Source organism: Festucalex cinctus, chromosome 1 (genome assembly GCF_051991245.1).
Source record: "Festucalex cinctus isolate MCC-2025b chromosome 1, RoL_Fcin_1.0, whole genome shotgun sequence".
NCBI lineage: Eukaryota > Metazoa > Chordata > Actinopteri > Syngnathiformes > Syngnathidae > Festucalex > Festucalex cinctus.
The window spans coordinates 17,582,390-17,608,812 of NC_135411.1; the positions used below are offsets into that span (position 1 = coordinate 17,582,390).

Sequence of the window (26,423 nt, forward strand, 5' to 3'; positions counted from 1 at the left end):
GAATTTTTCACACAAAAAAGTACAGGGAGCTATCAGGGTCATCAGCATGTCTTGTCTTAAATGAAAACCTAAACATGTAAACAGCTCTCTAAAGTTTTCTACAGTCAAAGTTTTCCAAAATTTCAATATTACTGAAATGTTACCTTTTTTCCCCTACAAAAACAAAAAGCCTCCAGTGTCAGCAGCCTCCCTTATAAAGTTACGATAAAACATTTGTAAAAAGTTCCCAGTTTTAAATTGATCTCTTATGGACCTTCAGATTTTTGATATCCACCCGGCCGATAATCGTGTATATGTATAGTTTTTAATACAATAATTTAAATAAGTTTATGACTTTAATATTGTGTTGGTGTGGGTCGGTGGTTCTTAAATTTAGTACCACCTTAAATAAATAAATAAATAAATACTTGGCTCGATCCGTCATGACCACCACTAAACTACAGTAGCATAACACGACTCGGGTTTAATTCCTGAAAAGTTGAATATTATGGTAAGCCACCCACTGTAACATTATGCACAGTTTGAACATTTAGGCTGTACCTAAATAGTATAGAAAATGAAGAAAGAAAAAAAAAAATAGCAGTTAAAACGTATCACACAGTTATAGTGACTATCAGGAGTATTTGGAAGAATTTGAACACTGCATTTCATTGTACTGTAGCTTTTCAAAAAACTGATGCAGGCACATGCGGAACAATCAATCGAAGAGTGAACTCAATGCCGCACCAGTCTTTAGCCTTGAGCGTCTCGCTCGGAAGTTTGCGGCTTGGCCAGGGGATCAATGTAAAAGCTCAGCGATCCGGTCAGCGAGAGGCACGGGATGTGGAATGCTGTCACATGCTCGAGTTCACGTGGAAACACCGAAGCGTGAGGCATGTTTCACCGGCAACCGGCTCGTCAGGCACCAAACGACACATTCCGACCCGTTTCTCCTTTAATGGCCCCTGCCGTGAGGTAGAAACTGTTTCGTGAAATATCGCACGTGTCTCTGAAGGTAGCAAAGTGCGAACATGCTTGCTCGTTTTGTCAAGTTGGTATGGAGCGCTTCACACTCCAAATCAAGAGGTGGTGTTGGCAAAAATGTTAGCTTTCTCAGCAGAAGCTAAAAGTGCAACTCGGAGAACCCTCAAACTGAGAGATATCTTTAATAAATGAAAAAATCAGCCATTTTGTCTGTACTCAGTGAATATAGGTCAAATTTGCCAGTGTACACATTAATAAACATGTCATCTCTGTTCCTTGATGTATTTTAAATTCTCAGTTACAAAATCTCAAAAGTGGTTCTTTGCTGCGTTTTATAGTTTGAGGATCCCCACAGCTCGAAACAATAAGTAAATAAATAAATACGCATGCTCATTTTATCAAATGTTGTAGCGTGATACTCCATAGTCTCCACTTTGCTGCAGTGGCCTTTTTCTTGCTGCCCTCTTTTTTTTTTTTTTTTTTTTCTTCTTTTTTTTCCCCCAGTTTCTTGTGTTTCCAAATCTAAAAGAATATAACTGAGTGAGCTAGTGCAGTGAAATTAATTAAACTTTTCAGTCCTAAATGTTGATTTGAAGTGTCAAGATTCCATTGGACTGCTTTGTGAATTGAACTTTTGTGTTCCCAGAATTGCAGAGAGCTCTTCAACGCAAGCCCAAAAAGACGTGCATCGTGAAAATGGCCCGGACGAGGAACCTGTGGAAAAATATTGTTGTGCTCTGCGTCAACTCGTAAGTGTGCTTGGGGTAGATTTGTCACTGCAAATTCGTCGCAATTCGGATTTAGTAGCCATATCCAATTTCTTTCTTTCTTTATCTATTTGATTATTATTATTATTATTGTTGTTGTTGTTGTTGTTGTTGTTGTTATTATTGTTGTTGTTGCTATTTGGCTATTTATTTATTGTTTTATTTCTTGTTTTATCTATTTATTTATATTTATGTGGGGAGATCCTGTGTATGTCCATGTACATTTCAAGTGACATATCTGTTAAGGCTGTGTTTACCTTCAATACATACAAACGTGAAGCACGGAAGTAAGCAATAATACACTTAAAAATGTACATAACATAAATAATGCAAATATTATTTAATGTTACATTGCATTTATTTAATCTGACTCTACGCCACCACTGACTTAAATGAGTAACAACTCCCACATGACTCAACTCGCTATGGTCGGCAATCATTTTGCTGATATAATAATGGACGCATCACTTATATAGCAAATTTGGGCCATATTTAACAGTGTATGCTTTTTTCTTTTCAGTATAGTCTTATTGATCGGTCCTCCGTTCTTTCCCAAACAAGCTATTTTGCCTTTCGGTAAGAGTGCCCCGTTCCATTTTTATCCTGCGATCTCCTTTTCCCTCCATCCCTGACCTGCTCTTTAGCACGTACAGACACTCACCACAGCGGATCGCGTCACTGACTCCTGAAGTCGGCGTAAATTTTACATGAGCGGCCGTCCTTATGAAACGATAGACACACACACACACAGGGAGTGAGCGCGAGTTCTGCTTTTTGTGTATCCTGGTGCAGAGGGTGTGTGTGCTCTTGTGTGTCAACATGTGCATGTTGACAGAGTACATTGTGGATTGCTTTGGATTACACGACAGCACAGTGGACTTTGAGATGTCATTTTATTAGATAGGAATGAATCAACATTCTCACCACTCACTACTTTATTATGCGCTCCTACTTGATCTAAGATTTTGATTGACGCTGCCACAAATGGATTAATTTAAAACAATATATATCTTTGTGGTCAAAGTTTTTAGTCTACAGATGTACCATCTGATAGGAGTTTATTATATTTTGTTTTATTTTTATGTTACATGACACAGTAGAGGTTATGAGGACATCAAAACATTAGAAGCAGCTCCCAGCATGATGCAGTGCAGGTTTATAACACTGTAAACTAGAACCAATAAAATCATATTAATGAAATGTCCAGTGGAGCCTCCGAGGTGAAACGCAATTGTCAACTCCCATAGGAAATAATGGAACTTAAATTAATCAATTTTCTGATTCATAAAACCTTTGTTTATTGGTAAAGGGAGAGTTTTAAGTTGGTGTTTGGTTTGTTTTTTTAATCTTAATATTTATTTAACATGTAATATTATAGTTGGAATTTAAAAACTATATGTATAGTGATAATCATAATAATGATAATAGCAATAACTAATGTTAATAAAGCTGCAATAACTAATAAACCTGATTCTATGGTAACATTTTGCGTACCAATTTAACTTTCATACACTTTTCAAGTGTAAAAGAGTTGACTGTTCTTGAAATAAAATACAAAATTAGTTTTTTATTAATTTACATAAAAATGCAAAAAAAATATGTTTTTACCTTAATTGAAATTTGTATTTTTTAGGTATGACTAAAAAATTAATTTCAAGATAATTAATAAAGACAAAATATAAAAGTTTTAATATACAATTAATAATAATATTATGAATTGTAGTATTATATTAAATTATTGAAGTAACAATGTTTAAATTATGTTTTAAATTTAATTTGAATTTATTTTTTTATGTAGGGCTAAATGATAATTACAAAATTTTTAGAAAATATATTCCAATGGTAAAAGAAATGATGATGATGTTTTATGTAACAACTTGAAGCACTTGTGATGTTAATACTTGAGGAAATAAGTTTTGCAGTAGTCTGCTGAGATATGTAGAACTTATGCATAATATTATGTATTATAAGTTGTAACGCCTTTTCAATGTGTGTGTTTTTTTTTTTTTTGAAAGGTTTATTTAGGATTTTATTAATTGTACAACATTCAAATGGAGAGGTTCTAATGGATTTTTATTTTTTATTTATTTATTTTATTTTTAGTTTTTAATCAATGACCTATTTTCCATTAGCATACATTGTATGTATTGCTTGTCCTCTGTTTTTGCGCAGGCTAACAGGCTACGGGATCCACCACTGCTTCGCCCGCAGCATGATGGACCCGGAGGCCCAGGAAACCACCATGTTTCACGACTTCTACGCCGACTATTACACCATGGCGGGCATCGCGGTGGCGTCCTGCCTGGCGCTGTGCCCGGCGGTGGGCCTGATGGGCCGGCGCGGCGGCCTCCTCATGTTCATGATCATCACCGCGTTGGCGTCGTTGCTGCAACTGGGTCTGCCAAACTGTGAGTTCGCACTGATGATTTGATTACTTTTACCTTCAATCGCCACAATTCTAACATGAGAGTGACTAATTAAGGCACATAGCAACTGACAACATCACATTAGCATCATAAGGGGCGTACTAGTAACTGCATAAGCAACTGACAAGATCAACGTCCTAACAACCCAAAACACAATCATGACAGTAAGATACAAAATAAGAGCTTGGACATTATTAGAAATTTTGACTTTTAATAACATTGTGATTCAACAGCACCATATTTTCCTCTGACGGGGGCAGAGAACTATTATTGTAAAATGTGTTATCAGTTAGTCTCTATTGGTGGTTAAAAACTTCATCAGTGAGAGTTATTTGAAAAAATACACTTTTGTAATATTAATAGTAAATAAAGTTGTTTTTTTACAGAACTATGACACTGAAATTAGATGAAATTGGATTTGTCTTTGACAAACGATAATTATATGTATATTTTATTTAATTTTAATTCATTTTTTGCCTATATTGTCAAAATAAACAGTCGAGATGAATTTATTTATTTTATATATTTATTTCTATATATTTAATTAATTTTAATTTGATGTAGCAGTCAATTTCAAATACGAATTTAAAGTCCATCCGTCCATTTTCCGAGCCGCTTTTCCTCACAAGGGTCGAGGGGGGTGCTGGAGCCTATCGCAGATGGCTTCGGGCAGTAGGCGGGCTACACCCTGAACTGGTTGCCAGCCAATCGCAGTGCAGAATTTAAAGTCAAATCTATTACAAAAATAAAATAATAATATTAAAAAATATAAGTCAAATCAATTCTATTTGTAATTGTCTAATCAAAAGCACACGTTTTATATATTTAAATTAGGACCTTTTTCACAAAATGTTATTTGGAATTAAATTTGTTTTGGCCACAATGATATTACACTGAAATATGTAGTAGTACGGTATATGTAACAGTATATTATATGGTGTCCGACAGATTATTGTACTCTATTGTCTTATGCTCTCTGTTAGTCTATTTGTCAATAAATAAATAAATACTATTCAAAGTCCATGAAAATGGAGGCCTCTATTTGAGAATGTATGGTCTTTTTTTTTTTTTTTTTTTTTTTTTTTTTTATGGTTGTAATTCATTAAATTGTATAGTTATTCCATTTTGAAGGTGTTAAATAGTGCCAAATTTTGATTAGCGTACCTAATGAATTGTCCAGCGCTTGCACATTGAGGCATGTCCTGCGCTCATGTCAGCTGTTCATAATGGCGATTTTGGACATGTCCACAAATGGCCCTGATGGTCAATGTGTACCAACAAGACACGAGTTGGTTTATTCAGTTACTGGTGACTTAATGTTCAACTTGTGTCAACATAATAAGATGTTGCGTTCACATGGCACTTTGTGTTGTGACGAGCTTTTGTCGTGTTTGATTGTAGATTTAATTGTTAATCATGAGTTGTGTTTTTTTTCTTTCTCTTTCACAACTGACACCCTTTTTCTTGATTTGTCTTCTAGTGCTGGGAAAGTACAGTACACATCTCAATATAGGTAAGCCTATAGCATGACATGATGACTATAATCTTTTTGTGGTTTTGGCTATGTACTCCGGGGTTTCTGCAGGTTTCTGCAGAAAAGCATTAAAAGTCATGAATTGGATTTTGCTCAAATTAAGGCATTAAGAAGCATGAAATGTCGAGAAGCATACAGTTGTTGTTCTTTCTATTATTTTACATACAACATTGTGTAAAGGAGTCTCGAAACACCATTTAGCATCAATGAATATGATTTAAAAACAAAAACAACCATTTGTGGGAACTGGTGACTAGGTGTAATTCACAATGAACACAATTACCCAGAGATGCTTTATGTTCTAAATACCAATTGTTCTGAATTTGAAAAGAAAAATGTAGTGTTCTGTCACATCCAACATGAAACACTAAAGCAAGAGTATGAAAAAAAATATATTTCATTGTAAATGTAGAACAGATATAACATGATTATTATACAATTAATTGGGAGTCAACTATGAAAATCAAGCGATTTAGGAGTACAAGTTGTTGACTAACAGCCCTAATACATAAGTACATGTATTTATGAATATGTGTGCACACGTGTTTAAGGGCATTTAATTAGGTTTAAGTTGCATTCAATTAGATTTAAGTTGCATTCAATTAGATTTGATGATACCGAAACCCTCGTACTGTATGATGGCAAACGTTAAGCAACAGCTGACTGGATTCATCATACCTGCATGTCAGAGAGGAAAGAGGCCCAAATCCTAGAGCGCCCCTAGAGGCTGAATGTGCTACCAGTCTAAAAACGTACTCCTGTGCAATATATGCCAAAAGTTGTACAGTCAACAATTTATGTTGTAATGATGCATTGGAGCAAAAAAAATCATGTTTGTGTGTAGACAGCTCAAGCACACTAAAGAAGAACTTCTCCATCGCCTTCTCCATCATCGGGATGTTCTCCTCCCACGCCGTCAGCAACCTGAGCATCTTCTTCTGTGCGGAGATCACGCCCACAGTCATCAGGTAAAGCGCGTCTTACATGATATTTTCTCAAAAACCTGATGTATGACCTAGAATATATAAATGACGTATATATAAATGGTCAGTGTAGTTGCATTAGCATAGATAGCCACATTCCTCCACTTATATACAATGTAGGAACAAACCTCCAGCATCATCCTTGAATATTAAAAATACCTGAGTTTCCAGTCAATACTAGTGACGCCATCTAATTCAAATAGATTTGTTGCTCCACCTCCTCACCAAGAAGAAATAATGGAACATATGGCGCAGCCTTTGTCAGCATCAGTGTCTGACAAAGGCGCAGCTTGTGCAAATCCCTTGTGAGCACTGTGAGCTTCACTGCATGTGGCCTGCCTTACGTAAGGTGGAATCAGCTGTAAGTGCGTGAAGGGCGCCACCTGCAGGATTGCAAGTCGTGTATGGCTGGAAAAAGAAGCGGTGCTGCAGCACTCTCTGCTGTCTAAAACAAGGCAACTTCACTTGAAACACACCAAGTGGGTGAATTTGTACATTGCAAAGACATGAACAATCTCGGTTGTTTATTGATTATGTGAGTGGAATTTTAATTTCTTGACTTTTGTTTCACTTCACTCAGGTTTTCTGTTGGTTGAGGGTTGTCAACTGACTCAGCCACTTAATGACCTTAATATGTTTCCTCTTGAGCCACTCCTTTGTTGCCTTGGCAACTTGCAAATAGGCTTTGGGTCATTGTCGTGCTAGATGTCCCATCACATTCTTGTTGAAGAAGGCAGGTTTTCATCAAAAATGTAATGGTGTTCACTGGTCTTGCATTGTGGTCACCTTTAACTTATATACCATATATAAAATATGTTATGTATTTATTGTCATCATGCAAACACACTGGTTGAGTTAGTCAAGTCAAACATTTTCTTCAGGTGAATTTTGCTGCTTACTTCATAGTCCACAAAAGCAATATTAATCGGACTAGTGTCAGATAATGATTTTTTTTTTTTTTTTTTTTTTTGATGGATGGAGTTGAATTAAACCAAACATGCAATAAAACGGATTTCCTTATTCCATTTTATTATTACATTTTATTTTATGTTATTTCATATGTGAAAACATAATTTGTTATTTATGTTCTGATTATATTTAGAGTTGAGTTTAGGTAGTTGAACAAATATTTAGATTGGCTTTTTTTCTTTTATATTGTGTGTTTTATGTGAAATGTGTTTTATTAAGAAATTTATAAAAGATGCAGAATTGTTTATGTGCATCTTAATAACAATCAAAAAACAATGTGATTTATTTATTTATTTATATATATATTTTTTTTAGAAAGATATACTTTTGTTTAAAAGAAAGTCATGCTGTTACATCAATCGTTGGATTTTTTTTTTAGGTATATTTTAATAACTAGCATGTTAATAAAAAGCATGTTTTGAGGGAATAAAATACTTTTAAATCAAAACTGTTAATATTCCATAAATACTAGGGATTTAGCACATCCGCCTCCCAGTACTGAGGACTTGGGTTCGAGTCCAGGCTTCGGCATTCCTGGGTAGAGTTTGCATGTTCTCCCCGTGCCCGCGTGGGTCTTCTCCGGGTACTCCGGTCTCCTCCCACATTCCAAAGACATGCATGGCAGGTTAATTGGGCGCTCCGAATTGTCCCTAGGTGTGCGTGTGAGTGTGGATGGTTGTTCGTCTCTGTGTGCCCTGCGATTGGCTGGCAACCAGTTCAGGGTGTCCCCCGCTTACTGCCCTAAGCCAGCGACCCTTGTAAAACGGTCAAAAAAATAAAATAAACGGTCAAGAAAATGGATGGATGGATGAATGGATGGTACTCATTAGGGGTGTTAAAAAAAAATCGATTCGGCAATATATCGCGATACGACAGCACGCAATTCTCGAATCGATTCAATAGGCAGCCGAATCGATTTTTTTAATGTCCATTTTTGATGGAAAAATATTCAACAAAACGTCTAACTTTCACACCTTAAGCATGGAAGAATATTATATTAATGGAGCATTAAGCCATAATATTTTATTTCAATGCTGTTCTAACATGAAAAAGGTTACAACCTGTTTGTTAAATACAGTGGCTCACAGTTATAAAACTGAAGTTCAATAAGATCAATAAATAAATACATTTTCTTAATATTTTCCAAATTTGAGTAAAAAAAAAAATCGCAAGAATCGACTTGTAAATTCATATCGGGATTAATCGGTATCGCATCGAATCGTGACCTGTGAATCGTGATACGGATCGAATCGTCAGGTACTCGGCAATTCACACCCCTAGTACTCATATGCCCCCTTGTGGCCGTTTTACCATCAGGATCTAAGAATTAGAGATTTGCCATTAATTCCATCTAATTTTGAGGATTATTATTATTATTATTATTATTATTATTATTATATTTATTTATTATTATTATTTTTTTTAATATATATCAAAAGTAGGAGTGTACCTGTAATTGCTATCGGGATGTGAAACTACTCGAGTTGAGTACTCTAACTGGTATCGGTCTGGGGAAAAAAAAAAAAAAAAGTATTATGTTTTCCCTAACCTGTATTGTGACGGTCGCAGGGGCGGCGGCCTGGGCCTGGTCCTGGCGAGCGCCGGCTTCGGCATGCTGACGGCGCCCATCATGGAGCTGCATAACCAGAAAGGCTACTTCCTGCACCACATCATCTTCGCCTGCTGCACGCTCATCTGCATCATCTGCATCCTGCTGCTGCCCGAGACGCGCTACCACCCGCTGCCCGAGACGCTGGCCGACGGCGAGAGCTACGCGCGCCAGCCGCTGCTGCTGCCGCGCAAGGTGCTGGCGCCCTCCGAGAGTGCACGAGACTACACGCGCGTGCGCGACACGCCGCTGCACGAGGTGGCCGCCACCGCCGTCTCCACCATGGACTCGGTGGACCTCGCCGAGCGGCCCGACGATGACGATGACGATGACGATGATGCCGCCGAGGTGCCGACGAAAGATGACGTCGTGCACGCCAGCCAAGAGCACCTCCTGTCGTCCGCGCCCGCGCACTCGCACCCGCTGTTGTCCGACCAGGACAAACCTTCGGAAGTGGTCCTCGCTTCCATCGAGCCTCTCGCTCGCTCCGTCGATGCCATTCGTTCGTCCCCTACGCCGGAAGCGCTCCCCGACTCGGAGTCCCCCAACCATCTAGACGCTACGTCCGAGGAATCGGTTCCACCGTCGCCAGAGGGCGACGCCCCCTCCCCCCTCTGCTCAGACATCCACTTAGAAATAGAGGAGCAATCAACGCCACCGTCGTCACCCTGCGGCGGCGATCCTTCTCCCCCTCCCTCCCCCGTTCCAGACTTGGTTTTACCCTCATCCGGCCATACGCCACCGCCTCGATCCCCTTCCCCGTCTCCTCCGCCCGACGCCGCTCCCGTCTCAGAACCAACCGCCTCCGTCGCCACGGCGACCACGTTGACTGATCATCCTTTACAGGATTCTCAAGACTCGGACTCGGATTCCAGCCCTTCACGAGCATCTCCCCCGTCTCTGGTGGTCTGTACGGTTTCCTCCCCCATAGACTCCGGCGTGCTGTCAATCAGCGCCAGCACGGAAAGCAACGCCCTCAACGGCGTGGCGTCGTCGTCATGATGACGACGGACGCTTGGCAGCAAATAAAATTCACCTTCAAAAGGAAAGCCGTCCCAGCCTGGAGTTGGGTGGTCTTGAAACGCCATCCCCTTCCTCTTCCTCTTCCTGCACAAGAGACTGCTTTGTGACAGCGTTGTTTTTGAATGTCGGTGAACAGGAAAACAGAAAAAAATAAATAAATCACCAGCCTTGAAACTGCATCAAAAAACTTTGAAAGAGTCGATCCGAAACGAGCGCCATGCAGGACGTGAGGAAGCCAAATAAATTTTGTTTGTCCGGCATGCAGTGCTTAACAGATTTATTAGGCCAGTTTCCTGGAAAGAGTTGACCACTAAAAACATCACCAAAAATGTATGCAGTGAAAATCCACGATGGCGTCAAAGCACTACTTGTCCAAATGGAACTCCCCAACTCACATCAACATGCTTCCTTGACACCAAGATTGCCACCACATGGTGCCAAAACTCTACTGTTGTTGTTTTGGCATGAGTGCCAGTCAGAGAAAGATTTGTAGGAAATTAATAATAATTTTCAGACCAATTAAGGGAAATTGGATCATTTCTTGCATTTTCCTTTTTAATTTCCAGGGGGCTCCACTGAGTAGTTTGGTGGTCCTTGTTAAATGGATACTTGACACATTGAGCCTTTTTCAGCAGTAAAAAGTTAATATTTTGCCTATAATTAATGTGGTAACTTCATGTGTTTTTTTTTTATGTACTATTAGTACCTTAAAAAGTCATTTTTCTACTTGCGGGAACGAATCGGGAACGACCAATCATGGCTCAGCTTACTGACCAAACCCAGAAAACAGGTGAGCCATGATTGGCCGTTACCTACTTCCTCAGCACAGGTGATGTCATCATTAGTCGACAGCAAGTAGAAAAATTACTTTTTAAAAGTATTAATTGTACATGAAAGATAATGAAATTATGAAATTCATTCTGGACAAAATATTAACTTCACTGCTGAAAATTGTTCAATGAGTCAAGTATTCCTTTAAATTACCTAGGACAGAAAGTAAACAATTATTTTGGCAATTACCAAAACATCGTAAACTGGTCTAATCGATTTCGTATGCACTGTATGGAAGAACAAGACTTGTTTTTTGGCCGATATTGAAGTAAATGATCTCGAGAAACAGCACAAAAATAAGCGCAACTCCCATCAAAACCAAAACGCAAATGTTAAAATGGTGCCAAAAATGAGTATTGCATGCATCTGAGGGCTCGTTTTGTGCAGCCCCCTGCCATAGACTGAATGTGGGTGGAGTGAATCGGATCAATGCAGGCGATTAAATGCGATCGGACTGTCTTTTGTAGGAAGGATTTTTTTTCCCCCCCGAAACAATGGGTCCAAATGGACTGTGTGGTAATATTGTATTGATATTGTCAGCAAGTGCTTAATTGTGTGTGTGTGTGTGCGTGTGAACCAAATTGAAAACTGATTGACCTGATTAATGTACAAAGCTTCATTCTTGCAATATTGATGACGCCTCACATGGCGCACAAAACAGTCGGCAAAGACAAAATGATTTTTTTTTTAATTTTTTTTTTTTTTTAAATGGATGCATTGTAATTTTTATGTTTATTGTATTTTTTTTTTTTTTTTTTTTTTTTTTACATCCACACACAACTAAACTGCTTCATAAAAGACTCTTCCATCTATACTTGACGCACGCAGTCGTCTTGCCGAGATGTTTACAACCATGCTCAGAAAGCGAAATAAAAAGGGTCATTACTCATTACTGTCAAACTCAAAAGCCAGACATATTTTTTTGTTTTGTTTGCAAAATGTGACTCAAGGTTCCCGCCCTTGTTGTATCTCGCGGAATTTGCCCAGGGAGGAACAGAAAGTAGAGAGAGAGCTCCTGTCGCAATCTTGTGGTGCGTTCATGAAAAAAATACATGCACAAAAAAAAAATCACAGGTACTTTCCAACAATGTTCTTCCTCCATGTGCACTGGCGACAAGATTGTGCTTGTTTTTTTTCCTTCCTTCCTGTGAATGATGCAATGCAGCTTGAATCAAAGTATGAGTTTTTTTTTTGTTTTTTGGTTTTTTTTTTAAAAGGTGGCAATCCTTGTTGGATGATCAAGTTGTGAAATATTCATGCCAGTGTCTGATGCTGCTACACACCTCAAAAGCACAAATTCCCTACAATCATGTGACATCACATTGGCGGAGTATTAGAGCCACACTAAAACAATGTTGGACACAAATTTGACTTTACAAAGTCAAATATAAAAAGTACGTTGAAAGGAAGAAAGTGGATTATGAGAAAATACTCAAATACAAGACAACAAAAAGTTGAAATTTTATTTTTTTTATTTTTGTTCTTTTAGCTGAAAAAGTCGAACTTTTAGGATTTGTTTTTATCTCTTTTTTTTTTAAACTAACATTAATATTAAATAAAAATTCAAAAGGAATAAAAAAAAAATAAAATAAAATAAAAAAAAGACCATTGATCCCACAATGGGTATCGGGGAGGTGTTTTTTGTTTTTTTGTTTGTTTGTTTGTTTTCTTTTTTCTTTTTTTTTTTCTTTTTTTTTTGGTATAAGCCCCTGGCATCCACCTGGGGGCTGCATCTGCTTTTGATCAAGTGGGCATAAAGTTAAAAAATAATAAAAATAAATACATAATATTTAATTATATTATAATTATGTATAACTCAAGTTGTCATTTCATCACAAAATATTTATACAATTTTATTTTTATTAAAGTTATTACTAAGTTCAGGACCAAGTTTTGATTTTGCCGGAGCAATATTTTTTTAAGCGAAATATGTATGATTAGTGATTAAAATACTAAAATGACAAATTTTGAGTTATTTCATTTGCTTGTGTGGGAGTTCATATATTTTGACTTCATTTTGGTAATATAAAATTGTTAAATCTCAAAGTGAATTTAAAATTTACTCCTGTAACATTATGACATTAAATACACCTTTTGAAATTCTCAGGAAAATGATAATTAAAAAAAAAGCATTTTTCTGCCTTTTCCTTTCCTGCCTGTGTGACTGATTGGCGTGACTTTTTTTTTTTTTCCTAAAATTAAAAAGAAATCCAAAAATAGTATAATCAGCTCGGAAATTCCCCCCAACCCCCCCAAAAATGTAACAACTTATTTTACATTGGAACTTTTTTCAGGTTTTTTTTGTTTTGTTTGTTTGCTTGTATTTTTGGTCATGTTAAATAATATTAATGGAAAAGAATACAACCTGAGATTTTGTTCTTGCTCGTAAAATTATCCCAACTATTATAACATTGACTGTATTCTCATAAAAATAATTTTTCTTACATCCTCTTGCGATATTAAGACCTATTGTCATACATTATCTTGCAGTAAAACGACTCAAATGACTTCTTTTTTTTACCACTTTTATTTTGAACGTTCTGCGTGGCGCTAATACTTCGTACATTCAATGGAGCTTTTCCCAAATAGAAAACAATAGAAAAGGGAAGGAGGAGCTTTATTTGAACAATTGATGGTGCAGACTTTGACATGTGCTGCAGAGATTTTGCTTTAACTCGGCTTCCTTCCGTTTGTTGTGTGTGTTTGTGTCGCCAACACAGCGGCCATATTAAAACAATAAACGAGTCGCTCGTGTCAGATCTCGTCAAGCTTTTGCACGGTGCTGACTGAAGCATCCGCAATACATCGAGTACAATTTAGCACCCGTGGAAGCGTTGAACGGACAGTATATAAATGGATTATGTGGAACAGTGAATATAAATATGAAGGATGAACGTGTGAAAGGTGATCAAGTGTTCAGGTTCTGCTTCCTTCCACTCGAAGGGAGATTTGAATGAATGTTTAAAAAAAAAAAATAAAAAAAAAAACATGGACTGTACCATTTATAATTTCTGAATGTTTGGTTTCACTTTATTTTCAAATTCTTACACGCACTTGTATATAAGCCATACCTGTTGTCAAAATAAACTACTATTTATTGATCAGCTGTACACTTTGTTTTTCAAATTGCATGTGGGATTGCATGTGTTATGGTTTAAAAAAAACAAAACAAAAACAGGTTGAACTGAGGGTGTTTGTACTTGTGCAACTACTCACCTGTTTTTACTTAACCTAAAAAAAAAAAAAATCTATTGTACAGGTTATAGGTCACGTTATTGGTGGGGAAATTATATTTGTGTCATTTAAATACGTTCATAAGTATTTGCACGTACATTTGACCATCTTTAAACATTTTAAAATTGATTTGCATATACATTTGAATGTACTTGGAAGTACCTTTAATTAAACATACATTCAAGCATATAAGCAAGTATTTTCATATATATATATTTAAAAAGCCTTAAAACCCTTTTTTTTTTTTTTTTTTTTTTAAAGGAATACAAAAAAGTATGTTCATATATAAATTAAACTTAAAAACTGCCAACAACCCCGGAAATATGTTAAGCAGCACCAAAACTGTATTATAGTATTACTTTCTAGATGGAGTATAATTTTGATTGTGGTCATTTATTCTGCTCCGCTCATGTTAATTAAATAAGACTCCATATATATTTGATTTTATTTTTTGCTGTTTGTTGCCTTGCTGCCAGCAGCATGTCGCAGTCAGAATGAGTTGGCCTCTGACTGTGTAACAAAATCCTGCTACAAACTTTAAATCCTGTGTGGACAATTTCCTCGCAGGGGATACAATCACGTTGCTAGGCAACCGGCGAGCGTGCAGGAAGAATGCCCCCCACTGTTAACATGTCCCCGTCTTTATGCTTTCCACTATACTCCTGGCTGCAGCTTGATGTATATTTCAGCAGCGCTATCAATCTTCTTCGAGCTATACGCACATACACGATTAAGACTGCCCTCAAAATGCAACAACAGGATTTCGATCACCGGCAAAGACAACCTCTGCTTGCCTCGCAGACCACAGGACAAAGGGCAATTTAATGAATAGCTCGCCGGGACAGTAAAAGCAGGAACAGAGCAGTGGGTGGGGGGTGAGCAAGCTTTGAAGGCCGCCATTTAATCTCCAGCCAAACAGGATGTGAGACAAAAGGAGAACTTTGGCTTTATCGCTTACTTTCATATCAGCCACTTTTTATTATTGAAATTGTTAAAAAGGCAGCACGATGGCCCTAGTGGTGGCACAGCTGCCTCGCAGGCCTGAGGTTTGGGATTCAAATCTTGGCTGCGTCCTTCCTGTGTGGCCTTTCTTTCCACCCATAATTAAAAAAAAACAAAAAAAAAACGTTTCTTGCTCAATGAACACTTTGTAAACTTCTCTACTGTGCCGTTGTGGGAGTGGTCACAGCTTCCTTCACAGCCAATCAAAGCAGCTGCTTTCGTTCCCGTTATATGAGGCATGCTAGTCGCACTCTAAAGTCTTGACAATTTGGAAGGATAACTGATGACATTGATATTTTTAAATTCATTTTTATCACATATAGGCCTGCATATGTTCACTTAATTCTGAATCAACCAGGCAGCCCACATGGTTTGGGCAAGCGTAAGGTTTGGATTGACCTTAAAGCCACCAAATCGTCACACCGCCAGGCGCATTTCCAAGGTGGCGGAGACAGTTTTTCCAAATTGAAAAACACGTAGTGAGCCTTGCGCTTGTATAAGATGCGGATTCGCCGGCATAATGCTGCATTCGCCGAAAGTGGGAAGTTGGAATTTTCCAACTTCAAACCAGGAAGTGTGTACGGGAACGCCCCCTTGAACTCGGAAATTCCACTTGCGAAGTCAGGGGAAAAAAGTACCTGACTTCACCGACGGACGACAAGTGACGTCACTCTACAATGGCGACCCCTTCGAAAACCCAGACAATTTACTTACGTATAAATCTATAGATTTTTTCATTCATAATTATTCAACATATTGCCACGTAACACAATGTATTTGACAGTAATTCCGCAATCTCCCTATATGAAATTATACGGTGAACTATACTGAACTGTATGGAATGCTTATGAAATAAGGTAAGTACAATAAATGAAGCAACATTGCAAGAAGGCATCTTTGCTCGATGTTTGTGTGTTTTGAGGACCAAAATAAAGAAAGAAGTTTTCAGTATCCGCCATTTTGGTTGTTTACTTTCTCCTCGAATGCTTTCAGGTCAGAACTGGGAAAAGCCAGCTGGGATAAATCTGACTTTTGATCTTCCTCAAATGCAGCATAAGTGACATGTTGCAGATGTGCTATCCTCAAAAATAGAATCTGTAGTCTTTAACAATGTTAACTATTTCAGTTTCCTGGATTTTTTTTTTTACTGTACTCGGGCATCTCGCATCCCCTCTACAACTACAGACTGTGGCTAGCTTATTAGCTAGTTAGCTAGCTAGCTACCCCAATCTTCACTCTGTGCCACAATTTATCCAACACCTTTGTTGTTATTTATATTATTATGTATTGATCATAGTATGGTCACGTTTTTTTTTTTTAACTTAATTTTTATAACTTCTTCAATTACAGCAAAACAGAAACAACAAACATACATTTGGTCATCAATTTCACGTTACAGGAAGAAAAAAAATACAGTAATTTCGGTCTTTTTATACAACAATGGTTAAAGAGTCAGTTCTTTGGTTTATAAACAATCAATTTTTCCCAAAACAAGAAATTTTTCCATTTTTTGGTTTAAAGAGAAAGTAATTCGCTCCACACTTTCAATTGTGTTCACAATACTTATCCAATCGGTATGTGTTGAAGGATCAGATTGCAGCCATCTCCTAGTTACTGCCAGGATGGTCAAGTTTTTGTTTTGCTTTATTTTATTTATTTTTTAAGCGTTGATTCACCAAAAAGGTGTGGTGAGATGAGATCAGCAAAAACTAATGTGATGAGTGGATTTTATGTGCCGGCTCCAGCCTTCTCATCTTTCACATACACATTCACATCTTTCATGCGCCACCTGCTTGACATAGAACAGCATCATCATGCTGGTGAGGCCGATGATGCTGATGATGATGATGCAGCACATCCGATGCCGCATCACAGCCGAGCTCTGCCATTGGCTGCCGGGGGATGCTGAGGATGCTGCGACGCTGACTCTGATCCGCGCCGCATAACCACAACATTTGACGAGCACACGCTGGCCAGGGCGCGACAGGAGCGAACGCACCCAGCAGACGACCCACCCCAGTCAGCCATCGTCCATCGGCGCACCGCACCATGAGGGAGATCGTGCACATCCAGGCCGGACAATGTGGCAATCAAATCGGGGCCAAGGTACTCAACTCATTAAATTCTGTTAATAACTCTCAACCAGGAAGTTAATTTTCACATTCAGTCATAGGTTGGAGTTAGGATTAGGTTTAGGGCTGGGGTTCGGTGGTGATAGTATAAAGATATAAAATGTATGAATGGACTTAAGTTTCATTTTATTTTGCCACCAAACAGATGCACACTTGATGAAGACCTCGTGAAGGGCGTGGCTTTTGTACTTGAATGTTCTGTTCAATTGCAGCATCTTCCTTGTCCAAAAACATGTTCGTGTAAGCCAATATAGAAAATAAATATACAGAGAGGAGATCTGCGGTTTGAATCTTCTTCCCGTGTGGAGTTTGCATGTTCTCACTGGCTTACCCCCACGTTCCAACAACATTACGTTATAAAAATATGAACGTTACATCAATTAATGGCAAACGGTTCTAAAACATTTTTGGCAAAGTAAAAACAAAAGCAAGCATGTAACATGATTTAAAGATAAAAAATAAAAATAAAAAAAAACAGATATTAGACAAACTGAAGACAAAACGTATGTTAACGCAAAACTATGGAAAATAAAACATGTTTCTTATAAACATGCGCATGGGAGACAAATTAAGCATATGTTGGGTACATTCACAAAACATTCTAGGTTATAAAAACACGAATGTTATATTGATTCACAACAAAAATACATTGTTATAACGTATGATGAAGTAACTACTAACACAAACACTAAACATGCTAACATGCTAGGCTAAATGAGGACAAAATCCTGTATATGACACTAACCAAGATAAACCGCCATACTGTATTATATTAAAACGAAAGAAAGCATGTTAAGACAAAAACATGCATGTTAGACCAATTGAGGACAAAAATAACATAAAGACAGGAAACTGCTTGCAGGTGTGAATGTTGGTCCGAGACCCTCACAAAATGTGGACAAAAGTATTGGAACGTCCACAGGAAATAACACTGTAGCCTAACATGTATGTTTTTTTTATTAAGTGACATTGTGAAAATGCGGAAACTGGTCAAAGAATCCCAAAGGATTTAAATGTGTAATTTGGACAAAATTATCAGGAGGACAGGTGACATTTGAACAAAAACTGTTGTTGTTGTAGTTCTGGGAGGTGATCAGCGACGAGCACGGCATCGACCCGTCGGGCAGTTACCAGGGCGACAGTGACCTGCAACTGGAGAGGATCAACGTGTACTTCAACGAGGCTTCAGGTAAGCAACAAATCCAAACTAGAAGGGATCCTTGGCACGAGAAAGTCGGTCCTAACACAATTGGGGACAGTGAACAGCAGCTAAAATATCTTTCCGTCTTTTTTTGTCTCCATCTCCATGTCCACCTCCACCCGTGTGTCCGTAGGGAGCACAGGTATCTGCACTCTCATCTCATCTCGCTGCCTGCTGCTTTTGCTGCAGTGGGGTTACTTCAGGTCACAACTCACTGAGCCTTCAGCGTCTCTCACATTCATTTGCAACTCCACTCCTATCTATCTATCTATCTATCTATCTATCTATCTATCTATCTATCTATCTATCTATCTATCTATCTATCTATCTATCTATCTATCTATCTATCTATCTATCTATCGTTAGCTATTGTTAGTTAGCAAGCTAGCTATTGTTAGCTAGCACGGTAATATTGTTACCAATGTAACAATATCTATCTATCTATCTATCTATCTATCTATCTATCTATCTATCTATCTATCTATCTATCTATCTATCTATCTATCTATCTATCTATCTATCTATCTATCTATCTATCTATCTATCTATCTCTATCTATCTATCTATCGTTGGCTATTGTTAGTTAGCAAGCTAGCTATTATTAGCTAGCACGGTAATATTGTTACCAATGTAACAATATCTATCTATCTATCTATCTATCTATCTATCTATCTATCTATCTATCTATCTATCTATCTATCTATCTATCTATCTATCTATCTATCTAATTCTTGCTCTCTCGCTCTCTATCTCTCTAATCTGGAGAGTTTCCATTGACATTTATGTTCATTGCATTTAGAATGTATTTCTTGGTGGAGATACATATTGCATATTCCGCATAGAAATATGGATTCTGTAAATAACAGACTCCTATATACATTATTTAAAATAAATACATTAATAATAATAATAATAATAATAATAATAATAATAATAATAATAATAATAATAAAAGGTTACAAGTGTGGAGTAATTTTTACATTTATTTTCGAAAAACAGCAAAGGAAAAAAAACGAATACAAGTTGACATTTTTAAAGAAGCAATTAAAGAAGCAATTTTACATAAATAAAAGCTGTGTTTTGTGACAAACAAGCATCAGTGATGATATTAGTTGATTTTTTTTTCAAGTAAAAGTACTATTACTGTAATGTAATATATAACAAAAATGATGATTTATGAGACAAAAAGTAGTAATTTCTTTCAGATGACAATAGTGTACAAGGGAATTCGTTTTCAACAGAAAAGTGGAATTGGCATTTTGTAACAAAATAATTTTCAAACAGTGTTGTGTTACATTTGAATTTTTTTGGGTGAAGATTGTGAATTCATTAATCTGTAATATTAAAGGGATAATTGACTCATTGAGCCATTTTCAGCGGTAAAAAGTTAATATTTTGTCTATAATTAATGTGGTAACTTCATTATTTTTCATGCACAATTAATACCTTTAAAAAGTAATGTTTCGACTTACTGTCGACTGGTGATGACATCATCTGTGCTGAGGAAGTAGGTAACGGCCAATGATGGCTCACCCGTTTTCTGTAAATTAAGCCATGATTGGTCGTTACCTACTTCCTCAGCACAGATGATGTCATCACCAGTCGACAGCAAGTAGAAACATACTTTTTAAAGGTATTAATTGTACATGAAAAATAATGAAGTTGCCACATTAATTATAGGCCATATATTAAGTTTTTACTGCTGAAAATGGGTCGATGAGTATCGGCAGAGGTGCCGATACTGCATTAAAACAGTGGTATCGGTATCAGTGACTACTCACAAGTAACATGCCGATACCAATTATTCCAACGCTAATATAGGATTTTGGATGCAGCATCTTTTGTCTTGCTCGTGCACGACATTCACTGATATGTGACATGTTCATTGCATGCCGATCTAAGATATCCTATTGGCCCTTGAATGCTCTGAACCAATAGCAGGACAGCTTTTTCATGTTGAGGAAAAAAACCTTAGGTATCGGTATGGTATCGGTATCGGCCGATACTGCAAATCTGGGTATTGGTATCGGGGGCCAAAAAAACGGTATCAGAACAACACTAATTACCAGAAAACGTTTGTTTTGAAGAAAATCACAATAGGCACAAGAAATAGAAATAGAAATACGTATCAATATTTGCAAATAAATAATGTTGAATTTTATCTTATTTTTCTTAATAAGAATGAGCTGCAGTTTTTCAACAAAATAAGTGGAGATGCTCTGCGAATACAGTCATTTCTCTGTGGAAAAGTCGTAAAGTTGCTAGGAGAACAAAAAGTGGTCACTGGTTAGTGGCGAGCACAGGGCTTCATTGTTCAAGCAAAGACAAGGCTTGAAAGGAAGACACATTTTTGGGAAGGACCTTGCTTGAACCCACTGTGTCGACCTCAGCACTTTAAGAGGCCCAGTGGTCTGGAAGAAGTCTTGCAGTATGTTGCAGCACTTTGCTGGAGCGCTCCGCTAAATGGGCGTATCGTATACAACAACGACACTTTCATATGTCAAGGACAGATGACGAGACATTCAGTCCCGAAGTGTGGAATGACATCAAGCAGTTCTTCTCTCCTCTTTGTCACCCCCAAGGCAGCAAATTCGTCCCCCGGGCCATTCTGGTGGACCTGGAGCCCGGGACCATGGATTCGGTTCGCTCGGGCCCATTTGGACAGCTGTTCAGGCCTGACAACTTTGTCTTTGGTGAGTGGAATTATGACGTCCCCCTGTGCCAAAGACACACACAAAGACACACAACAGACACAGTGAACTGTGTGAGTATCCCGAGAGCAACTCGCCACATTCCACAGCGCACAACCCTTCACGCTAATGTGCGAGGGGATGCTTTTGCATTGTTAGCGTGGCGCTACGTGACACGCTGTCAGCTCTCCTGGTGGTCGCAAGGGAACGGCTGCCAATGTAGCCGTCAACAAGTGAAAGCTGACACGTCTTGTTTATTCTCACCACAGCTGAAACAGTGACGCAGGTCGTCCTACCACTGCAAGTGTAGTGGTTCACATAGCTAACTTTTGTTGCGCTAGCACTGACAACTTCACGATTGAATGTCAGCTGGGATGGCTTTTAGTAACCCTGAACGAGGTAAACAGTAGTTTAATATCAAATATACAGACAGTTGTTTACTTTTCGTAGTCTTCCGATAACAGGGGTCTGCAGCCTGTGGAGCCACATGTGGCTCTTTCGTACTTCTCTGGCTCCCTGTGGATCTCTAAAAAATGTGTAGAAATTAAGATTTTTTTTTAACGTTTATTATTATTATTTTTTTAGATGTATTTTTCAAATGAACAATTGAGATAAAAAAAAAAATTAAATCAAGTCCAAAATTTTAAGTTGTCAGATAAAGAGATGAAAGGTAAATGAAAACGTTTTAAAACCGATCTAAAAATGTAAAAAAATTAATAAATAAATAAAATTTAAAAAAAAGACGATAAAATGAGGAAAAGCACAAATTTACCACAAAATGTCCATGAAATTGCCAAAATGGTCATGTGAGTTCAATGTTCAAAATGGAACCACACGTCCCCATGTTATGGTGAATTTGTTCATATTAATCACATTTTTTGGATTTAAGTTCGTAAAAATTCTTGATTATTCAAAAGTTCCTTATGTTTTTGTAATAAATCAGTTTTGAGAGCAAACCTACCTTGCCTTACCTGATTCCCTGCATTTGGGTCCTCCAAACTTAGGGGTCGGTCTGCAACCTGCGGCTCTGGAGCCACAAGTGCACAACAAGTTCCTCTCGGCTCACTGTGGATCTGTAAAAAAAAATATGTAGAAATAGTATTTGTTGACATTACTTTTTATGTTTTAGATAAAATATTCTTTAAATAAATTAACGAGTTAGGCAAAAAAATAGATACATAAATATTCAATAGTTGTCAGAGTCCAAATTTTTAAGTTGTCTGAAAGAATTGAAAGGTAGATGAAAATGTTTTTAAAATTATCTAAACATGTTAAAAAAAATAACCATATAATGTCCAAAAACAAAAGAAAGGCAGAAAATTACCGTAAAATATCTCTGAAATTGCCAAAAAAAAGGCAGAAAATGTAAAAAAAAAACAGAAAAGAAAATATATTTTTTTAAAAAGCTATAAAATGTCTGAAAACATAAGAAATCTTGCAAATTACCATAAAGTGCACACAAAATTGCCAAAAAAGTCTGAAATTTTATTTTTAGAAAATCAGAAAATAAAAGGCTGAAAAAGTAACTATAAAATGTCCAAAAACAAAAGAAGAAATCCCCCAAATTACCATAAATTGAACACAAAATTGGATTTTTATTTAAGAAAAGGCTGGAAAGGAAATGTTTAAAAAAAAAAGAAAAAAAAAAAAAAGTAAATGTTCAAAAAACAAAAAGAAGAAACCCCAAAAATTTCCATAAAATGCCCACGAAATTGCCAAAGAAATTCAGCAAATTGATTTAACAAAATGGAGGGAAAAATGTTCAAAAAGTAACCACAATAATGTCTAGAAACAAAAGAAGAATTCCCAAAAATTACCATAAAGTGTCTACAAAAGTGCCAAAATGTCCAAAAACTGCTAGCAAAAAAGGTAGTCAAAAAATTTGCTCTAAAATGTCCAAAGAGAGAGAGAGAGACAGAATATTACCCTAACGCTCAAAAAATTCCCAAAAATGTCAGACATTTAACAGAAAGGCAGAAATGTCTAAAAAATATATGATAAAAGTATGAAACATTATACACACACAAAAAAAATCTAAAAATCGGAAGATGAAAAGGAAAATGAATGTCTACGTATTGGATGCTGCATATTTTTCTGTTATGGTGCGGCTCGAATTAGCGCTTAGCTCAGTGAATTAGGCTAACACGAACATCCTGTTTCCTTTATAACAATCTTCAAATGTTTTGCGGAAATCCAGACTGATTTTTTTGTTATTTATTTGGCCCAAAACGGCTCTTTTGTCATTTAAAGGTTAAATGTCCAAACTCAACCAAACAAACCATATCACACTGGGTCAGCAGCTTTAATAACAGACGCAAATTTGCGCCGGCGCAAATGTCTCGCAGGTCAAAGCGGAGCGGGCAACAACTGGGCCAAGGGCCACTACACGGAGGGAGCCGAGCTGGTGGACGCGGTCCTGGACGTGGTGCGGAAGGAGTCGGAGAACTGCGACTGCCTGCAGGGCTTCCAGCTGACCCACTCGCTGGGCGGCGGCACCGGCTCCGGCATGGGCACCCTGCTGATCAGCAAGATCCGCGAGGAGTACCCCGACCGCATCATGAACACGTTCAGCGTCATGCCGTCGCCCAAAGTGTCCGACACGGTGGTGGAGCCGTACAACGCCACGCTGTCCGTGCACCAGCTGGTGGAGAACACGGACGAGACCTTCAGCATCGACAACGAGGCCCTCTACGACATCTGCTTCCGCACCCTGAAGCTGACCACGCCCACCTACGGCGACCTCAACCACCTGGTGTCGGCCACCATGAGCGGGGTCACCACCTGCCTGCGCTTCCCGGGCCAGCTCAACGCCGACCTGCGCAAGCTGGCCGTCAACATGGTGCCCTTCCCCCGCCTGCACTTCTTCATGCCGGGCTTCGCCCCGCTCACCAGCAGGGGGAGCCAGCAGTACCGCGCCCTGTCGGTCCCCGAGCTCACGCAGCAGATGTTCGACGCCAAGAACATGATGGCGGCGTGCGACCCGCGCCACGGCCGCTACCTGACCGTGGCGGCCATCTTCCGCGGCCGCATGTCCATGAAGGAGGTGGACGAGCAGATGCTGAGCGTGCAGAACAAGAACAGCAGCTACTTCGTGGAGTGGATCCCCAGCAACGTGAAGACGGCCGTGTGCGACATCCCGCCGCGCGGACTCAAGATGTCCGCCACCTTCATCGGCAACAGCACGGCCATCCAGGAGCTCTTCCGCAGGATCTCGGAGCAGTTCACCGCCATGTTCCGCAGGAAGGCCTTCCTGCACTGGTACACGGGCGAGGGCATGGACGAGATGGAGTTCACCGAGGCCGAGAGCAACATGAACGACCTGGTGTCCGAGTACCAGCAGTACCAGGACGCCACCGCCGACGAAATGGGCGAGTACGAGGAGGACGAGCTGGAGGGGGACGACGACGACGGCCGCCGTTGACCACTGCCAGACCACTTCTGCTGACATAACGTAGATCCTCTCGCTAGTACACGTGACTTGTTGCCAACGTTGGTTGAAGCTGCCGTTGCTGTTTGTCTGCTCGAAACAATAAAGTTTAGCATTAATAAATTACAAGTAAAGATTGCTTAGTCTTTTTTTTTTTTTTTTTTTTTTAACACAAAAGTAAAATGCCCACCAATTATATCTAGTTCAGCAACTAGCAGGCGAAAATTATATAAAATGCTGAAAAGCATTTAATTCTATATTTAAAAAAAAGAAAATACCCCCCCCCCCCCCCCCTTCAAAAAAAATAAAAAAAATAAATAAATAAACAATACTGGAAAAAATATGCTAAAGTATGTGTGCAAGAGCCGCGAATATGCAGGGGTTAACTAGTTTTAAGTTGTAATATCATCATTTACCACTAGATGGCAGACATGCCTTTGTTGCATTTACACTGGGTCTTCTTATACTGCATTATATTGCAACATTTTTTTTTTTGTGGATTTGGAATCTCATCTATAGAACACCATAGTACCTCATAGTAATAATGAAATTTTGCAGTTTTTTTGGTTTGCTGTTCAACAGTTTTGTGCCATCCTTGAATGGTCATTTTTATGCACTTGCGAGGGGGAAAACAAAAAAACAAACAAAAAAATGATAGTACAGTATGTGGTTATTTTTTGTGTGCTTCAAATCTTTGTTTTTCAACAGTGGATCTTTAATACGTACATTGAGAAATGTATTTTGTATAAGTTGTATGAAACAGGAGCTAAATACACTTTGTTACGTCCACCCATACCCATAATAGTGCAGGTGTGTCAAACTCAATTTTCGTCTCATTGTGTCATTAAATTTACATAATACATTGATGATGAAAGTTTTGAAATCAAAACTCAAGGATAATAGTTTGCTCAGTTATTGTTCCACTTATCGTAAAACGGCTCACAAATTTTTTTTTTCAAAAATTTCAATGTTATTTATCACACATTGCAATTTGAACATTTGATAGACATTTTAGTTAGGATCATGGAAATTAACACGTAGTGTTTTGAATTCAAGTTTGGAAAAAAAACGTGACGGGCCAGATCTAGCGGGCCTTGAGTTTGTCATCTCTGATATAGAGTATTCGGGGTCGGCAAATTAAGTCGGCCCACCTACGGCCTGATTCATTCTTTTCACTATCAAGAATTCATATTTGGTGCAAAATTGAGTTCATTTTTCTCTCTAAAATTAGGTACTTACATTGTACTTTAATAATTGAATTATAATGAAATAAAAAATAATAAGCATTAATTATTTCTTTTATTAAAATAGGGTATTTTTTTTAAAATATAATTAAGCATTTTTTTTGTAAAATTGTTTAATCAAAATGTAGGTATTATTTTTCAGATTAATTTATGTTATTAAATATTTGGTAGAATTTTTGTAATTAAATAAAACATGGTAAAAATAAAAGTATTTATTTTTTGCATATTTGTGTGTAATATGTAGTATATGAATAAATAAAACATCAGCAAAAAAATAAATAAAATAGCAAATGCACCGCAAGACCATATATTATAAGTAAAGCTTCTAAATGAAAATAAATAAAATCTATTTAATTCCAATCCAAACTACAGTGTATAAAATAAAATA

At 37.9% G+C, this 26,423-nt stretch overlaps 2 protein-coding genes across 2 annotated transcripts in view; both read left to right on the forward strand.

The window, feature by feature from the left end:
• The window catches only part of LOC144018042 (solute carrier family 22 member 23-like), a 49,878-nt gene extending 35,672 nt beyond the window's left edge, over positions 1-14,206 (forward strand). The window contains exons 6-10 of the mRNA XM_077520137.1: positions 1,610-1,712; positions 3,903-4,138; positions 5,637-5,669; positions 6,535-6,658; positions 9,212-14,206. Coding sequence (XP_077376263.1) covers positions 1,610-1,712; positions 3,903-4,138; positions 5,637-5,669; positions 6,535-6,658; positions 9,212-10,253 — 1,538 coding nt within the window. The 3' untranslated portion in view covers positions 10,254-14,206. The remainder of the gene's footprint in view (positions 1-1,609; positions 1,713-3,902; positions 4,139-5,636; positions 5,670-6,534; positions 6,659-9,211) is intronic.
• Positions 14,207-17,216: 3,010 nt separating this feature from the next.
• Positions 17,217-24,930, forward strand: LOC144018050 (tubulin beta-2A chain). Its single transcript, XM_077520151.1, has 4 exons — positions 17,217-17,447; positions 18,554-18,662; positions 21,257-21,367; positions 23,710-24,930. Exons 1-4 carry the CDS (start codon positions 17,391-17,393, stop codon positions 24,783-24,785), a joined length of 1,353 nt encoding a protein of 450 aa, XP_077376277.1. The 5' UTR covers positions 17,217-17,390; the 3' UTR covers positions 24,786-24,930.
• The last annotated feature ends 1,493 nt before the right edge of the window (positions 24,931-26,423 follow it).

Coding starts and splice junctions, on each gene's coding strand:
- LOC144018050 (XM_077520151.1), top strand. CDS start 17,391: ATGAGGGAGATCGTGCACATCCAGGCCGGACAATGTGGCAATCAAATC. Junction 18,663..21,256: donor GTACTTCAACGAGGCTTCAG/GTAAGCAACAAA, acceptor GTCACCCCCAAG/GCAGCAAATTCGTCCCCCGG. Junction 21,368..23,709: donor GCCTGACAACTTTGTCTTTG/GTGAGTGGAATT, acceptor AATGTCTCGCAG/GTCAAAGCGGAGCGGGCAAC.